Genomic DNA, 18741 nt, shown 5'->3' on the forward strand with positions numbered 1-18741 from the left:
CCACCGAGTTCTGCAGGTATTGTTGAGTTGAGCGGATCTCAACGCCGCGTTATGCCTCGACACCAGAGTAAAGAAATGAAAATATTTATTTAAATAAATATTTAGTTTCATCGAGTGGGGATCGAACCCACAACCCAGCCATACACTTGTGTACCTGCGCCACGACTGGCCTCAAAGAAAGAGAGTGTAAAGTTATACACTTAAATATTTTGTATATTCTATTTTCTACGTTTAAAACTTTTTAAGTTTAAGCTAAGCATACTTACAAAGTTACACACTTGTAAATAGTGATCTGCCTTCAGGCTTTTAGGATTCTATTATCAAACGACCGAATTATGATATATAAGGGGCGACATTCAGGACACGTATTTTATTAAATAACGCCCCAATAGCCGCGTTCCTCGTAGTCCCCGATTTGATAGGTCAAGCGAAAAAATTCATGATTTTCTTACAAAAGAATATGCAAAAACAATTCAAATAAATCGACCATTTCCTTTCTTTCAAGTAATTTTAACACTTAAAGTATAGAGGTAGAGAGAGAGTAGTAAGTATAGTCTTTAAAGAATATAACAAAAATATATTTCACTATAGTACAATTAAAAAAATATTTTATATGTATATACGAAATGGTTCTAGGTTCCACTTTCAATCGAAGAAAATATAAAAATTATGTAGACCTGCATTTCAATATTTAAATTTTTACATTTCGGTGGGCAGAAGGAACCTAGACACTTAGTGTTAAGACAATTCCGTTCCCCACTTTCGTGTTGAGTGGCGGGACTCAACGCCGCACTTTCCCTCGTTACCAGAGCAAGGAAAAGGTAAATATTAAATATTTTATTAAGATTCGAATTTACAACCTATCGTACCTCTAAATATATAATTTTGCATGGAAGTTGGTTCATCATATTGCTATAAAATAGTAATAAACAAGTCTGTTCTGTTCTGTTCTTTCTATTATGGCGAATAAACAAGTCAATATTACATTTAAAATCTGTCAAACTAAAGTACTTTGTACGTATTCACTTTTCTATATGAGCTTTCATTCTCATTCACAATTCATAAATCAACTTTACTCATATTTCGCAATTATATTATTTCCAAGAAACAACATTGTGTGGTATAGTCGGTAAATACATAACAGAGTTAAACTTTTGTTTGGGACAAACAACCCTTTTGCATATTTTATCTTGTGAGGGACTGAGAAACAAGTCACCTAATAATAATGTAGAATGGTTAGGGGAAGCACAAATCAACATACAATCTCTCAGGATTGTAGGTGGGTGTGCGGGATAAAGCGTGAAGCTGGTTTATTTAATATATTTTTTAAGAATAAAAAGCATTTTGACCACAAATTATTAAAAAATACACTTAAACAACCTTATTGTATAATTTTGCTGTTTCTCGAATGTTTGAAATCTAAAGTTGAATAATGTTTTACTTCAAGTAAGCGCCTTGGAACTGTCGGATCTAGTTAAGTTGTCATAGACTGCATGTATGCACTGAGTGTGACACTTAGAGATAGCCAGTATTAAGATTTATAGAATTGGGGAAGACAGATAGCGATGAAATTGGATGCCAGAAATCATTAGATTTGGTATTATATTCAAAAATAATATTTTAATCTATTATATTAGATTTATTAAGCTTCTCGAAGAAGTCTTTATCAAATATTATCATATAAGAAGTTCAAAAGTTGAATCCCCAACAATTTCCGGTGTTACAAAAATAAATGAATGCTCAGAGAGTATTAAATGAATGAAATAGCAAAAAAACTATGAAACGGACCCAGCACTAAAAACCTTTCTAGAACTAAATAGAGTATTGTTTGTAAATTGTGACCCGTATTCCGAAATATCATGGGTCAAGTACAATTTGAGCAGAACTTCAGATTTAGCTTTTAATGAAATTGTTACAAAATACGTCTAAACAGACAGCTTTTAATTTACTAAATGAGAATTGATATTCTTGTAAATTGTATTCTTGCTTTATCAATTATTTTCATTGTTTTTTTTTACTTGTCTTCTATTTGTGAACAAAGGAGTGCAGTTTGTAGTATCACTACATATATTATCGCAAGTCGTTTCAAGGCAACGTAATACTGTTCAGATATAAACATACCAACCTTCGCCTTTTAGATAGAGGGACGTAAAAGTAATCTCGTGCCGTTCTCGGACTGGCGAGTCAATTTGCTTTTATGATGATGCTCCACGCTTGTTACCATTCTATTCTCTAGTCTATTGTCTTTGTTCGAATGTGATAGGATTTCAGTGAAAATGATTTAGTATGCACTTATAAACAATTCAATTGTATTAGACTTCAAGCTTTTGAAATTTATTTTCAATACATTATATAATTTTTATTATAAAGATATGAAATAATTCACAAATCGGACCATTAATGTTTTCTTACACAAAAAAATCCATTATAACTATATCACGAAAAGATTTATTACGAGAGACGTAATCAGTCACAGCGGCGGGATATTAGTTTTTTTTTTTATAAAAACCAATGAATTAATCACACGGTCGTAAAATGTTTGCTTATCTTGAAAAATATCAACTAAAAGGACACTTTTAAAACATTACACATTACAAATTTCACTCACTACAAAATATATAATCATTATTTCCTTGCATGTATGTGGAATGACAATGAATTCTAAATTTCGAAAAATTAAAAAAATGCACATCGAAAAGAATTTTTTCTTAGTAGAACAGAAAATTGTGAGACTTTTAACGCGAATTATTATTTATTTATTAAGCAAAGCGCAGCGTTGAGCCACTCAATACGCAATGCATCAAGAATTGGGCAGAACGTAGTGTCTTAACACTAAGTTCTCTACCCTTCTATATGCGGGATACAACATGAAAGTAAAAAAATAACATATATACCTTACAAATTCCATAGAAAAGTCCGAAGCAGCATCACTAGGTTCATCCCAACATGAAGCGGTTGCGTCACTAAAAAACTGCGCCTGAGCTGACCATGCATCACAGGCCCGGAGTACGCGACGTAGGGCACCTACCATCATTTCTACTGCCGCCCGCGCGAAGACTTCGTCTATATTATTTTGAATTATATTAAAAAAATATCATAATTTAAATATTTTTTTTTAGTAACACAAGTATTTTTAAAAAAAATTATTAAATATAATTTAAACTTTAATTTCTTTCGTTTATCAAAAGCAAAAGCCGGGTTAAAAAATGTAATACTTACCAATTTTCATTGGCTGTGGATGTAAGGCCAATAAACCGACAGGTAACGAGTTGAATATAGCTGTTATATTATCGTTTACTTTTTTAATAGGTTCATCATCTAGTTCCATATATTCATTATCATTTTTGTTTCTATCGTCTACATTAGTCATTGTAGAAGTATGCACCGTGGGATTCATTATGAAATCACTAATATCACTTGAAAATAATAAAGTATCTCTTAAATCTGTGCTATCAATACTACTTACAATTTTTTCATCGGACACTATATTATCTTTAGTTTCATAAAATTCCTTTACATTTATACTATTTACATATTTATTAAATGATTCATTTTTTAACTTACTAGAGCTAGTCTGTCTACTCTTATTTCTATCCAGAAAGGATTTGTTTTCCTTCTCAATTGAATTGTTTTCGATTTTAGAAGTTTCAACGCCTTTTTTATTTACATTATAATTTCTAACACTTTCTTCACTAATATTTTGACTACCATTATACGATTGACTAAAATTTATATATAATAATTTGTTACTTATGTGCGTTTCATATTTATTTGTATTTCTTATGACACGACGAAAAAATGTTTTCTTTTCACTACTTCTAAAATACGAATTATTTTTCCTAATTATAACATCATTGGCGATCTGACTGAAATCTTCCTTAACGCTCGGAGTTTCACCACTTTGTATAGAATTATTGTCTGCATCATTTCGCTTTCGACGCTCAAAATCATCATCACCAACAAATGCTTCTTTCTTATTTCTAAGCTTTTCAAATTCCTGATCAGTGTCTTCTATATTATTTGTTCGATTACTAATATTATGGAAGACATCAAACTCGCTAGAAGCGTCGATCCATATCCAAAAAAAATGTCCTTCGAGCATGTTAAGTCGTTTAGCTTCATCCATCACAAGCTTAGCGTAATGTATGTCGCATATCAAGACGACGACACCCCGAGTTAGCCTAGAAACCTCAGCAAGACGCCTGCCAAAATATATTTAAATTAATAATATAGACCAAACATTTATCATTTTATGTTTTGAATTGTTTATGATGTGACCTACCTGAAAATTGCACGGCGAGTGTACTTGGCAGGAAGCGAAAGCCATTTAGGATTAAGTGGTTGAGTGGTAAGTATTGAAGACAGATCTTTTCTCAGAGATAACGTTAAATGTATATCTTCCTCGGCAAGTAGAGTGTATGAATGCCAATGGGTGTGCAGTAGTGTGGCCCTGTTGAAAAAGATACTACTACATATAGATAGCTTTTAGGGAAGTAAAAATCTATTAAATATGCATATATAGTGCTTAACTTATTTACTATGCACTTTCAACTATAAGAAACAAGAATATTAGATTAATTATAAAAGTAAATTAAAAATAATAAACAAACCTTAATGCATGCAATGTTTCTCTAGCAGTTATCTCCAAACGGATCTCTAAAGGCAGCAGTTCCTGTTAAAATGAACACAAAGTTTAGTGTATAAAAATAAAACAGTATTTTTATAACAACGTCATTATTAGTTCACGTCGCCGTATAATCGTTGCTGAAGTGGGTTATAAATGACCATCATTTTGCACCGACGAGGCTAAAATTACGATGAAAGAAATGTGAAATGTACGAGCAAATTGTTAAAAAATCTTCCATCCACTCCGGAAATCTGTTTTATTTTACGCGTTCGAATGCTATTTCTTATTTGATCGTTTCCTTTTGTGAAGTAATTCGTCTCGGGGCCTTCTTTTATTTATGCAATAACGATTTCAACTTTACGATATTACGAAATATCAACATTGAAGTATTTATTAAGGATGATATTATATGTTACGTAAGTTTACGAGTGCTTTTTGAATCTTTTACTTTTATCTTATAATATAAAACCCTCTAGCTTTAACATTTACACATTGAACACACTTTAATATTAGAAATTTATTACTATACAATATTTTACATAAATGTGTGTATACTTTCATGGAAAAAACGAAAGTTATGCTTAAATCTACTTTCAACATTTGGTAGTGATAAGTTACTCTGTTTACAAAGTAATGATATTATAATTGCTTACTTAGCAAAACTATATATAAAATTTTTTTTAGCTTCCCGCATATAGCAGGCAGAGGAAGCCTAGAAAGACATTCCGCTTCAAGCTTTTCACAGAATTCTGGAGGCTTTGCATGTTGAGTAGCGAAACTCAAACCCGCGTTTTGTCTTGACTCCAGAGCGAAGAAATGAAAACAGAAATATTAATAAAAAAAACTTTAGGCAAACAATGTATAAGAAAAAATATTTATGTAGTGATTGATCTACATATGTACATATATGTCGACGAATTTCACTCACGAGATACGCTTTCGTTATTGATGAAAATGGATTTGGAATCCAAAGCTTTCAGCTTTTATATAGTGTTCAGCAGTTGTTAAGTGGAATCAAATCCGCAATCCTCGTGGATGTGATATTTTTTCTAGTATTTTTTGTAAAAAAAATCGTTCTAATACACGCGTACTACTAAAAAAAAGTTATTTTTTTCAGTTTTGCATATTAAGTTATATAACGTCTTGTTTTTTCCTTGCCAGAGAGGAGAGTTAGAAATGTAGATAAATTAGTTCCCCAATTGCAGGAACCAACAACCGACGTGTTTAAAAAAAATATGTAAATTAAAAATATATTTATTAAATAATGTTCAGATTTTGCAGAAACTGCTGAATATTATTATAAACATTTTTCAAATGAATCGCTGAGACAGCGTTAAGGCGAGGGCTCTCATTATTATCTAGATGTCGAGATGACCTTAGGTCTTGTTAACTTAGGTATTATAAGAATTGGAAAACGTTCTTCAAAGCTATTTATATTATACTTTCTTTTATCTTTGTGATAATAACTCTACTAATTAGTAAATGATTATTATTATATAGATACAGCATTAACAAAATATAATCACTTCACATTGTATCCCGTATATGGTAGATAGAGGGAACCTAGTGTTAAGACACTCGACTCCTCATTTTCCGCCAAATTCTGGAGGCATTGCGTGTTGAGTGGCGTAAATCAACGCCGCGCTTTGCCTCGACATCAGAACAAAGAAATGCAAAAATTAAATATTTCATTTCCTCGACTGGCAATCGAGCCCAGAACCTGTCAAGTTTACAGTCAGACACTTGTGTCCTTGCATGCCCCAATTTAATCTTATATTTAATACATATATTGTCAATTAAAAAAAAAACTGTATTATTATTAAAATATATATATATTGAATTTCATATTTAATACCATTAAAACATTTCACTCACATTAGCAATAGTATAAGACAGATGCACGTGGGAGGGGGAGGCGCGCACGACGGGGACTCCTGCGCGCGCGGCTGTCGACACCATGGCAGCGGCGGCCGGCCCGCCACCGCAGACCAGGAGAGCAGCCACGCGCCGCCTGTCGAATGCCGCGCACGTTTGCTCCAATACGCGGGTGTTGAACCTGCAATCATCGTATAATATGTTATATACAATTATTTAACTAAGTAACTGGTAGGACCAACCACTGAATAAAGGTGAAATTATGTAGCCGAATATATTCCTTGGGAATTGCAGGAGAGGAACACACATAGAAACAAACATACATACATACATATTTGCGTACATACACAGAAATAAACACATTACTTTACTTTGCGATGCGCTGTTAGGTAAAAAATAATCTTTAACTTTAAATTAATAATATTTAAAGTTATTTTCATTTTCTTATTCTGGATAAGACTAATATTATAAATTAAATAAAAGTTTATGAGATAGGATATTTGTTCAACTTTAATGCAAAAACTATTGAACTATTTAAGATGAAACATTGCAGTGCCATTGCTCTACATCAAAATAACGCAAACGTCAACATTTTTATAAAAGATGTTTATAATTTGACTACAATACAACAGTAAGTTTAAGCGGGCAATCCGTGTATACTTAGCTAGTGTGTTAATATTAGAGATCAGAGTGTTTCAACACTAAGGTGGACTAAGGACTAAGGACTCTCTCTGGCTATTTTATTTTCAGAAACTTTAACATTTTCATCTCGTCAAAAATATTTACATGTAAAATATATTTAATGCACCGCAGCCTTGAGTACAACTACATACGGAATATGAACGATATGAGAAGGATAGCATCAAGTTCTCTAGGGGACTATTCTTAACGTTCTCGAGGGGACTATTCTTAAGTGTATTTTGCAAAATAATATTATTAAACGTTTCCATACAGATCAAATCAAAGTAATGATTTTTATAAGCCCTGTTCTATTTAAAAAAGAGATTTTCGATTGAATCCGAATATATATTATTTGATATTTTAAAGTACTGTATAAAGTAAATTAAATTTGTTTATATACAAACATTAATATGTGTACGCTAACGCTAGCTAGTGCTGTATATAATATATCTGCTCAATTTTTACAAGATTTTTTTATATTAAAACATTTAAACAGAAATAGTAAATTAGAGTAAAACTTGGCGAAATAAATAACGATGGTTGTGGGTTCGATATCCCCACTTTTGTAGACAAAGCTGGCCGTTAAGTTCTATCACTCAACAAACAATCAAAATTTCAGTCAGTAGGTTCTTTAATAAAAAAAAAGAAACAAATAACTACTAAGTAAAATGAACACTGAAATTTAAACTTGTATATAGTTGTTTTGTCCCACTATATATGAAGTACGCTTTAACAATTGTAAAAATTTAAAATAATATTTTAAGTATTTATATTTTTTCACTTTATTATTACAAGGCGCGGCGTTTAGTCACTCAGCACGCCTCTAGAATATGATAAAAAGTGGAGAGTTTTAACACTAGCTCTCCTCTACCTACCCTTCTGTGCGGGATACAGCGTGAAGCTAATTTTATATATCAGGTAAACACTATACAGTTATTAATAAAAAGTACCTGTTTGCTACTGTAACACAATAGTATACTGTACTTAAACATAACCACAATCGTAGCAGAGGATCATTAACAAGGATCACGATACTTTGCATTGATCTTTTTACGTTGTACCAGCGTATACAGGCTGTTTCATTTCTTTGATTATATTTATTTTTAAGAGTAATTATTATTTAAGGCTTTTTGATAATATGACTTAAAAACGATTTCGGTTTAGTGCGATACTGGCAACGGCGAACAGACCGTAGGAAATTCTCTACTCAACGTGTATATTTTTTTAATCAATCTCTCTCTTATTTCATCAAGTAAAATGAAAAAAATATATCTAATACACGCCTGTAGTAATTAAATTGGAATTATGACATGACATTATGACCTTATTACTATTTCCTTTTAAACGTATTAAATATTTAAATCTTTTATTAATTTAATTTATATTAATTAATTAGTTCACCCCTACTCCTCTAGAATGCGAAATAGAATCCTCATAATATATACCAGTCGCATATCACAAACCAATACATTAAATGTAGTTGTAATGAAACAAAACCACGCCGCACACACGTTTTAGCTTCAATTCAAGATATTTACAGTTGAAGAATAGACTAAAAATTTAAAGACTTAAAAGCCTCTACGCGTTACCAATATAAAAGGATGGCTTCCCGTGAATATCCCAAGACTTGGGGAAAGTTCGAGAGAATAACTGAAGATGGGAAGACGCTGTCATTTGTAATAGAAGATATTCCAGAGGATCTATGGCCTACCGCAATTGAATTTATGTTGGGAAATTACATACGAGAAGATGTATGGTGGACCACAGCCGGTAAGATAAAGATATATCTATATTAAGTAATTTGTTTTGAACAAGTTTTGAACATATTAAAAGGGAATAATATATTTATGTTTTATTATAAGGAAATTAGCATAAAATAAAACACGCAAAACTCCACAAAGGTAAATAAGACCTTAAAAAATACATAATAATATATATTTTTCAATTTAACATTTCTCCATGGTTGAAATATATTCGGGCACATCTAAGACATTATACGCCAGATGTTAAGCATTAATCTTGTTGGACACCCACCCTGTTCGTGATGTAAATATTTTTTGCAATTAACTAAATCCCATCTAATGTTGTCGAGCTCCACGCAAGAAAATTCCAAGTCGTTAAGAAAATTCGCTAAGAACTCCAGCCCCTCAATTATGTTACCACAAGTAACCATCCTGTTATATCATTTTCCTCCCTTTTAATATAGAAAAAGTAAAACTTTTGGGCAACTAATCAAACTTGCGGACTTTTAGGGGTTGTTTTATTTGTTATTAAATACTTAAAAATCTTTTGATTTAATAAATAATTAATTTTGAGTGGCTAATTTCGAAAAAAAAACAAGTCTGGCATTTACTGTTTATGTTTAATGGATAATATGTGTTATCATGGATCCGAGGTCACTGGCATTAATCCCGAAATCCCGAACCGAGCTCATAGTTACCCAAAGAGATTAAAGACTTAAGGAGAATTTAGTTTCTAGTTTAAATAGTCAAATAGTAGAACATCAAAAAGCTGATGACAAGTTTATTTTTTAAAAAATAATTATCAGTTTATACTTTAGTTTAGTGGAAGTTCTGATTTTAATGTGAATGGATTTAGAGCAGCGTTGTGTTCCGCCACTCAACACGCATGCCTGCCCATAATTCAGTGGAATATGGAGAATGAAAATATCTTAATGGGAAGGAAGTATCTTAAAACTAAGTTCTAAGGTTCTCTCTGACTACCCCCCTGCTATGTGTGGGATACAAAATTAAGCTAAAAAAATAAGTAAATTATACTTTCGAATTTGGCGTTATTACAATAGTAACTGATAATACTTAAAATAATATAAATCTACTTTACTACTATGAATACATTTAATGAATCAAAATTGAATTCAGAATTCAATATCACAAATTGATTCTCAGAAGGGGAGCCATTTATCTGAAATTATATAGGCGCGGGGATAATTAATTAATGTCTTTGAAATTGTCAGGTACGGCGGAGGACCCACAAGCGATAGAAGAGTACCGCGTCTTATGGACGTCTATAGTGAAATTGAAAATGAGCCTGGCATGTTTCCTTTTAGACAGCGAAGGTACAGAGCGTACCCTTGTAGGGGTGAACTTATGTATGCCACAGGAGAAGGGACACTTCGTTGAGCACAAACCGGTAATCTATTGTAATTGTAATTAAAATATATTTATATTAATTAAATATATCAAGGGAATTATGGCGCAGGGCACAAGCATGTGACTGTAAACTCGACGGTTTTGGGTTACACTCTGGAGAATGAAATATTTAGTATTTTCATTGCCACGCTCGGGTAACGAGGTAAAGCGCAGCATATAGTTCCGAGAGTCAACACGCAAGGCCTCAAGAATTGGGCAAAAAGTGGGGAATGGAAGTATCTTAATGGAGAACAAAGTGTCTTCATAAAAGGTTCCCAGGTTCCCTCTATATAACCGTTCAAAATGATTAAAGAAGCATCGTAAACGTTTATAAAATTGATATCAAAATAGATAATGATGTTTTTTTTACATTAGACAAGACGTATCAAAAATTTCCGGTTATATTATACGAGTGGAAACATATTAATATTTAAAAAAATATTATTTTATACGATTTAAAAATCCTTTTAATTTTTTATATAAGAAAGTATAATAACAAGTAAAGTATTGTAAGGACTAATATTCAAAAAACATCGCCTTCTCATAAATTTGCAAAATAGGATCTTGTGCAATCCATGGCAGTATAGAAATTCTTTGCACGAAAATGCCATAAATTATCACCCTGTTCCAGCACAGCATTTGTATGTAGATGATATAAGACGTTTTCTTTTCCTAATAGTTTTATTATTGTTTTATTTTTGTTAAGGATTTCATGACAGCAAAACACAATTTCAAATTCCTCCCTCTCACTTAGTAAGAGATGTATCAATTTACGGTGAATTTATTAGAAAATATACTTGATATTGAATCATCAATAAATGTACTTTAGTGTTGCTACAACTGCATTTATTTTTCTTATTTCTCAGTCAAGTGTAACTTTAGATAAAGTTGTTGCGTTTTTGTTTCTGCTAAGTTCTTTCATAGCAGGGTAGGCAGAGAGAACCTGGGAACCTAGTGTTAAGGTACTTTATTTCCATTAAGACATTTGTGTTCCCCACTTTCTGCCACATTCTGGAGGCATTGGGTGTTGAGTGAGGGATTTCATTTCTACGAGCAAGAATCGATCCCATAACTTGTCGCGTTTACAGTCGCACGCTTGTATCCTTACGACCTCTGACCTCTTTTATCTTTATCAATGATTTGAATCTTTTGTGTAAGACAATAGTTTATAACGTTTTAGGACAACATCCTTAAACATATAGCTAAATGTATAAACATGTATAAAAAATGAATAAAAATATTATAACACACATCATAAGTAAAAACAAAAAATGTAAGTAGATATAATATGATAAAGAGATATCGTTGAAGTGTATTTATTTTCTTATTTAACAGCCTAAAACGCAAGCAGGCTTGCTATCGCTGTGTATGTTTAGCGAGGCTATGAAAGTGACAGCGATTTACGACAAGTACGACGTGAGTAAATATCTCATGGGAGCTGGCCTCTCCGTATCTACAGAGTATCGTGGCCTTGGAGTGGCCGTCGAGCTCCTTAAATGTAGGTAAGATGTCCTTTTTTATTTTTTTGCTTTAAAGACCAATACAAAAAAATACCTTTAACAGGTTGGACCTAACTAAAGTGCCTACGTAAATTGAAAAATATTAAATCCAGGAAAAGTATTCTAAAAAGAATAATAATAAAATATAATATATTGGTTACTGATATCTCTATTAACATGCCTTATTTGTTCTCATTTTCATGATTTGTGGGACAGGTATAAAGAAACAAGCTTCATTAAACCAACCAACAACACATAAGGCCAGTTGAGAGTTCGATTCCCATTCGATGATATAAAATAATAAATGTTTCATCACTTCTCTCTGGTGCCGAGACAAAGTTCCGGCAAGTACGCGGCGTTGAGTTCCGTCAATCAACACAGGAAGTGGAGAGCGGAGTGTCTTCACATTAGGCTCCCTTTGCCTACCTTGCTACATGCGGTTATATATCGTGAAGCAGAACAAAAATATATCCACGTTTTGTTTCTGCAATTACACATTTTCTATACCTACTAAACATATAAACATAATTTCTATATATGTATTTTTTTATCTTACCTTACTTTTCTAAATATAAAAAATATAATAATAAAATATAACTTTCAGAAAATTGTTAGCAAAAGAGGAAGGTCTCAATGTAACAGGAGGAATATTCACAAGCGCATCAGCTCAGCGCTCCGCCGAAAAGGCAGATATGGAATCCATCTACGAAGTTCCATACAAGGAGTTTGGGGATCAGTGCAATATCAACTTTAATACTAGCACAGAAAACTTGAAAATATTCGCGGCAAGAGTCGAATAAGCTATAAACGATATTTAGAAATATGAAATATCCCTCAAAATCTTGGAAATTCTCTTTTATTGTAGTTGCGAAGATCTTTTAAGATTATATAGCGAAGTTGTTATAACACTTCGAAATTAACATTCTTATTATAAGAGGCAAGAATTTGTTCTTATGCATACTATGAATACTAATAGCTTTTCTTACTTTATGGTAAGTTTAAAAAGGAAAAAGTTGTGTTATGTGTATCTGTAATTTTATTTTTATAAATTATTAAATAAATTTTACTTAGACATAAAATAATATTAAATTATTCATTAATTATTATATTAAAACCACATACATATAAATTAAAATTATTATAATTATTAATACTATTACTTAGGACTATTGAAAGTTGTATAAGAAACATCGGTTGTTTTTAATAAAACAAAGTTGTTTGAAATTAGTTTAGTTAGAAAAAAAATTGTTTTTCCAATAATAATTAAAATTCGAAATAGTTATTTTATTCAATGGAATGGAATGGAATAATGATTCATAAGATCAAATGGTGATTCATATTAAAACGACTTAAAGATGACTGTGTTTAATTGTCGCCGCAGGTTTTACGACTAGATAGGGATTGCCGAAAAGGCATGATAAATTGCCGTCATTTGAAATGTAAACGACTTTTAGTTGTCGGGTTGATTTTATATGAATATTATAATATAGATTGAGGTCAGTAATGACGCAAGGGCACAGCTAACAAGGGTGTGAATTTTAAATTAAATATTTATTTATATTTATATTTTCATCTCATCACTCCGGTGTCTAGGCAAAGCGCAGTGTTTAGTTCCGCCACTCAACACACAATGCCTCCAAAATTGTCTTAACACTAGTTTGCCTCTTCCTACCATGCTATGGGCGAGATACCGCATGAAGCTAAAAAGAGAAAAGAAAAATCTATTTCTAAATCCAACGATTGATATTGACTGCTTATATTCCATGAAATTGCAAACATTAAGTTTACCTATAAGTTTCACTTGGAATACCTGAGATTAACTTATAAGCAGAATAAAGTTGCTTTAAGACCAGCTCTAGCTCAAAGGATCCGAAGTGTAAATAACTTCTACTTGGTATATAGTTCTGAAACTATAATTGATACTTTACATATCGTAAAAGCAGCCTTAATTAATTTAATGTTATTTAACTTCATATAAATTCATATAACAATACTAATCTATATAGATAGATACAAAAGATACTTTAGTAATCTATACCTTGAGGCCGTCTTAACGCAGCGGCACAACGCGACGGTTGAGGGTTCGACGCCCACTCGAGGAAGTGAAATATTTGTTTACATTTTCATTTCTTCGCTCTGGTATTGATTCAAAGGGCGGCGTAAAGAGTTTTGTCACTCAACAAGCAAAGCCTCTAGATTTCAGCAGAAAATGGGGAACGATGGGGATTTTTAATTTTGATTTACTTAGTTTTTGTAGATATAATTGTTTCTATATATATTATTTATTTAAAATGCAAATTTTATGAATTTAATATCACAGAATATACTTTTATTAAATTAGTGAATCAATTTTACATTTTTAAATATAAATTATTATAAAAAAGATACATTTAAAAATATAAAAAAACCACTCTTCCGAGGGCGGGACAAGGGTCCAAGCCATCGGTGGCTAGGGCTCCAGAGAGAGGAACCGCCGCACAATACGTGCCGTCTCAAGTAAAACTGCCTTCTGTATCCGGTACTTGATCCAACTTTCTTCTTTCTTCTTAATATTATTATTATTAAAAGGCTATTTAGATTATCACGGGTGAAATAAAAAAAAATCTTTTATTAATATACTAGTAAATACATAATATGACAACTATATTATAAACATTATTTCTGTAGGCCGAAAGCTTACTACCATTTCAATTAAGCGCCATCAGCAATGCGCTTAAGGCTCATCGTTATGCAACGCCCCTATAATCCTTTAAAGTATACAAAGGTTAAATATTCTGTTACTTAATATTCTGTTATATATAATATAGGAATATTCCTATATTATGAATATTATATTTTAATAAGCAATGAGGCAAAAAGGAATAGGTACATTGTATAGTTGTTAGCGTTATGCTTATTTCACATAATATATACAAATTATATTTTTTTCTGAAACTGGAAACCCCCGAATGGAGATCGAACCCACAACCATCACGTTTGTCTGTTTTTTAGCACAATATTAACAATGACAGAATTAGTAAGCCATTTTGTATGTAAATAGAATATTGAAAATTAAAACTATTACCAGCTTTTGTGAAATAGACAATATGAATCATTATATCAATATTTACTTATTTATTCATTGAATGAGAGCACTTAATGAGAATGAGAGCCTTATGTTTGTTTAAATGATAAAAAAACTCATTACCCTCTTTCTCCTTACGCAGTTGGGTAAAAATTAACCAAATTTTCCACAATTAACAATCTTAGCAAATATTTGATGAAGTATAAACCAAAGAGAAGAGAAACAAAAGAGCTTAAAATTTACTTAACTTAACATTAGGCAAATTGGTAAATAATATAAACAAACCTAATTTACGATAATTCAACATTCAAATTGCTGTATAATTAAGCTACACGAACAATAGCTTCGGCGCTGATATCGCAAGCTATTGATAATGCAAGTGTAGCTTCAATTATTCCACGTAATGTATAGGCGTTGTGGATTCCTGGAATTACGGAACACGACAAATAGAGGGTGTTCACAGATAATGGCAAACTAGAAATAGAGTTTAAGTAACTTTATGTGTAGTATGTCTCTTTTAATTGGTAGGAGTTTTATTATTTTTGATTTATTATATATATGGAGTAACTAGATTTTTAGAAGATTATATATACACTGCCTTGCTATATCAGTTCCTAGAGCGCGACCTCCCAGACGCCAAAGGAAGCGCTGGTTGGATGTTGTGATACATGAGACCCAATGGTCTAACCACCTAGGACGCAAAAGACCCTGCAAAGTGAAGTAGGTTGAGTAGGAAGGCTGACCCTGGTAATAGCCGGGATTAATGCCAGTAAGAAGAAGAAGAAGATAATGTTTTAACAGTATACACAAAGAAGCGTCCTAAAGAAGAATATTAATAATTTAAGGTTTTACTTAAACATATCAAATGCACATACAGATAGACCAATATAATGTGGGTATAAAGTACTAATTATCTATTACGCAGAGTTATGTCCAAGAGATTGCATGTCTAATGAAGATAGGTAAGTGCAGGCTAATGGCAGGTATTACTCGTCTAGGCATATACAGTTAACTTGTATGTTCTGTTAAAATAACTCTAGAACTAAAACTCTTTTATATAAGTATTTTTAATAATTGTTTTTGATGGGTGAGAACTGGTTTGATATGGGAGGGTTTTCAGTATTTCAACTTTAATTCAATATTATCCGTTTCATGAAGCTATTAGAAGCTCCAGAGTTAAATTTTCTAGCTTATTAACATGGTACAATTTATTAGGTAATATGGAACTAGAATGCGAGCTTAAACAGACTACAGCAATAATTTAATGTAACAAGTGCAAGTAAAATAACATTACAATGAAAGTTAAATTATATTTTATTTTGTATAAGGTAATCTGAATATATATAAATCTATTATATTTATAAAACGTGATAAATGTGAATATGTCTATTATGAGGCCAGTCGTGACGGAGGGGAACGTGAAAGGTTCTATGTTTGATTCCCACCCCAGGAAATAAATTATTTCATATTTTCATTTCTTAATATTTGGGTATGAGAGAATTCAACATAAAATGGAAAACAGAGTGTTTTAAGACTAGAATCCCTCTCTCTCTGTGTGCGAGATATAGCGTGAAACTGTTAAAAATATATCTATTACGGACAAAGTAATATAATTTATAAAATACTAAGTATTATTGAACTATTTTTAATGAACTTATTAATCAAGACTGTGAAGAATAGAACTCATTAGGCAACTGCTTTGCATACCGTTGGACTCCAGAGGGCTAAGTCACTGTGGTTTATAGTTGTAGGACATTATCAGTAAAGTTAGTAAGTTAGTAGTAAAGTAGAAATTCATTCAAATTTTTTTTTAGTTTTGCAAAACTCGAAACTACTTTGTTTTAAATTTTATATTATGTTCTATGAAATTAATATAAAGTGTAGCAAAATAAATATCTAAAATGTAGAAAATATTCTAAATATAAAAATAAAAAGAAATGATGGAACATTTTCATAATAAAATATGGTTAAATGCAGAAGGTAGGTTAATTTTAAAATTTTCTTGTTTGATGTCAGTTAAAAGGAAAATTTCTCGGCACACACTTTATTTGTGTACCTTTTTTTATTTCAATCTGCTTTTTTCATATCTGTCGTTAGCTATTCTTTTAGTAATTCATATCCCTAAGACCAAGACCAATCAAAATATTACTAGTTACTATTAATAGCTTATTTTATTTTATTTTTTTATAATGTGTAAATTTAATAAGATAAAGTGCCAGGTTTTTTTACCAATTTTAATAAAATATAAAAAATACGACCAAATACGATTTTCTTTCACAGCTTTTCATTTGTAAAAGGAAAACTTCCTAGTCAGTTACAGCCAATTAAGGTTAAATTGTAGTACAAAAGACATTTCCTCTTAATGGGAGGATTTACTCGCCTCACTTCCTCACTAAGGTTTGACTGAATTCTATTATCATATTTTTAGCAACGATTTCTCGAAAAACCTTGAAAGCTTTGATGTTTAATGTTTAATACAAGGAATCTGTATAAATAAAAAGAATCTGTTCTTCTATAAAATGACTTATAATCTTTATTAAAATAAATGATTATGAAATTACTTAAACAATAATTAATAGCTATCAAAATAGCGAATAAAGTGCCTTGACACTAACCCTATCTATATTAAACAAAATAAATTACCTTTCATCTTCTGGAAGCTCTATATACAACGGATGCAACGTGATGTTGCGCAGATACAGTGGGGAATCCCCGGCCAGGTAGTTCCGGGACACGTCGGTGAGCGTGCGGTTGAAGGCGGCCACCGCGGCGGCGGCCGAGGGCGGCGCGGCGATCGCCACGTAGAAGGCGGTGCGCGCGTCCGCCTGCAGCACGCGCAGCTCCCGTGCCGCCGCCACCAGCGCCAGCGCCAGCGCGGCCAGCGCGGCCAGCACGGCCAGCGCGCGCATCGCGATCACCGCGGCGCCGCCCGCCCGCCGCTCCGCGCCATCCCCGCCGCCCTACCACCATCCACCGCGAGTACTGGGCACTACGCACGGACTACACGCTCTCTGTTGCTATAATAAAACTCGAATCTGTAACAAAAATTACGTTGTTTAATATATATTCTAACATCTAATTTTTAGTATTTTTATAAGGATTTATTTTCAATTATTATTAATATTCTGCTATAAGTAGGTATACGTTTAACATTATTTTATACTAGCGGCCCGCTCGCGGTTTCACGCGCGTGAACTATGTTATTATTAATTTCTGTCTTCATGGCTACGTCCTAGTGACGTCTATGCAAAATTTGTGACTCCTAGCATTTGTTGTAACGAAGTTTCATACAAACTTTCGACCCCAAAAACAACCCCTTAGAAGTCGAATATTGCAAATTCCCGTCTTAGCGAGCACCTACGTCCTATAAGTAACTCCTATGCAAAATTTGAGATTCCTAACACATGTAGTTTTTGAGATTTCGTGATGAGTGAGTGACCTTTCGATTTTATATATATAGATCAACAAATTAACAATGATTTGATAACGCCAGTTTTATTAGTACCTTATCTTAATTAGTTAAAAGCATATTTCATTAACAGAAGCCACGAGCACCATATCTACTAATTAAAGCTATAATTTCCGCGCTGACAGGTTGCAGAGCAGCTGCCAAGTGGCTTGCGAGCGGCGATAGCGTACGACTGAACTACTGCCAACTGTCAGACAAATATCAATACATTTTATAAATCGCACTTTTAGGATACCAAAAATTTTTAGTTTCAGCAAAGTGCGTTAAAGTGGAAGTAATATTTGTAGTAATATGTCAAGACATATATTTAATTCTTACTATTTATTTTAAGTTCTAATATTGTAGTTAATAAACTTTTTTATTTTTCAGCTTCACGT

The 18741-nt window shown here is 32.3% G+C and overlaps 2 protein-coding genes across 3 annotated transcripts in view; one reads left to right on the plus strand and one right to left on the minus strand.

Moving 5' to 3' along the window:
* Window positions 1-17880, minus strand: part of LOC146532593 (uncharacterized) — a 29916-nt gene extending 12036 nt beyond the window's left edge. For both annotated transcript variants that reach the window (XM_085196540.1, XM_085196539.1), the window contains exons 1-6: window positions 17539-17880; window positions 6503-6683; window positions 4611-4672; window positions 4283-4450; window positions 3220-4202; window positions 2895-3063 (exon numbers count right to left, since the gene is read on the minus strand). In XM_085196540.1, the coding sequence (XP_085052666.1) occupies window positions 2895-3063; window positions 3220-4202; window positions 4283-4450; window positions 4611-4672; window positions 6503-6683; window positions 17539-17804 (1829 nt within the window). In that variant the 5' untranslated portion in view covers window positions 17805-17880. The remainder of the gene's footprint in view (window positions 1-2894; window positions 3064-3219; window positions 4203-4282; window positions 4451-4610; window positions 4673-6502; window positions 6684-17538) is intronic.
* Window positions 8436-13187, plus strand: LOC146532594 (uncharacterized). The gene is made up of 4 exons (XM_085196541.1): window positions 8436-8953; window positions 10158-10333; window positions 11668-11834; window positions 12436-13187. The coding sequence occupies exons 1-4, from the start codon at window positions 8785-8787 to the stop codon at window positions 12629-12631; spliced, it is 708 nt and encodes a 235-aa protein (XP_085052667.1). The 5' UTR covers window positions 8436-8784; the 3' UTR covers window positions 12632-13187.
* Window positions 17881-18741: the final 861 nt, after the last annotated feature.

Source organism: Heliconius melpomene, chromosome 13 (assembly GCF_056956725.1).
Source record: "Heliconius melpomene rosina isolate 202511_hmr_F chromosome 13, ASM5695672v1, whole genome shotgun sequence".
Classification (NCBI taxonomy): Eukaryota; Metazoa; Arthropoda; class Insecta; order Lepidoptera; family Nymphalidae; genus Heliconius; species Heliconius melpomene.

What these genes read in the sequence shown, in the direction of transcription:
- LOC146532594 (XM_085196541.1), top strand. Translation starts at nt 8,785, where the DNA reads ATGGCTTCCCGTGAATATCCCAAGACTTGGGGAAAGTTCGAGAGAATA. An exon ending in ACTTCGTTGAGCACAAACCG is followed by an intron (nt 10,334 to 11,667) that starts GTAATCTATTGT and finishes CTTATTTAACAG; the next exon opens with CCTAAAACGCAAGCAGGCTT. An exon ending in GTCGAGCTCCTTAAATGTAG is followed by an intron (nt 11,835 to 12,435) that starts GTAAGATGTCCT and finishes TATAACTTTCAG; the next exon opens with AAAATTGTTAGCAAAAGAGG.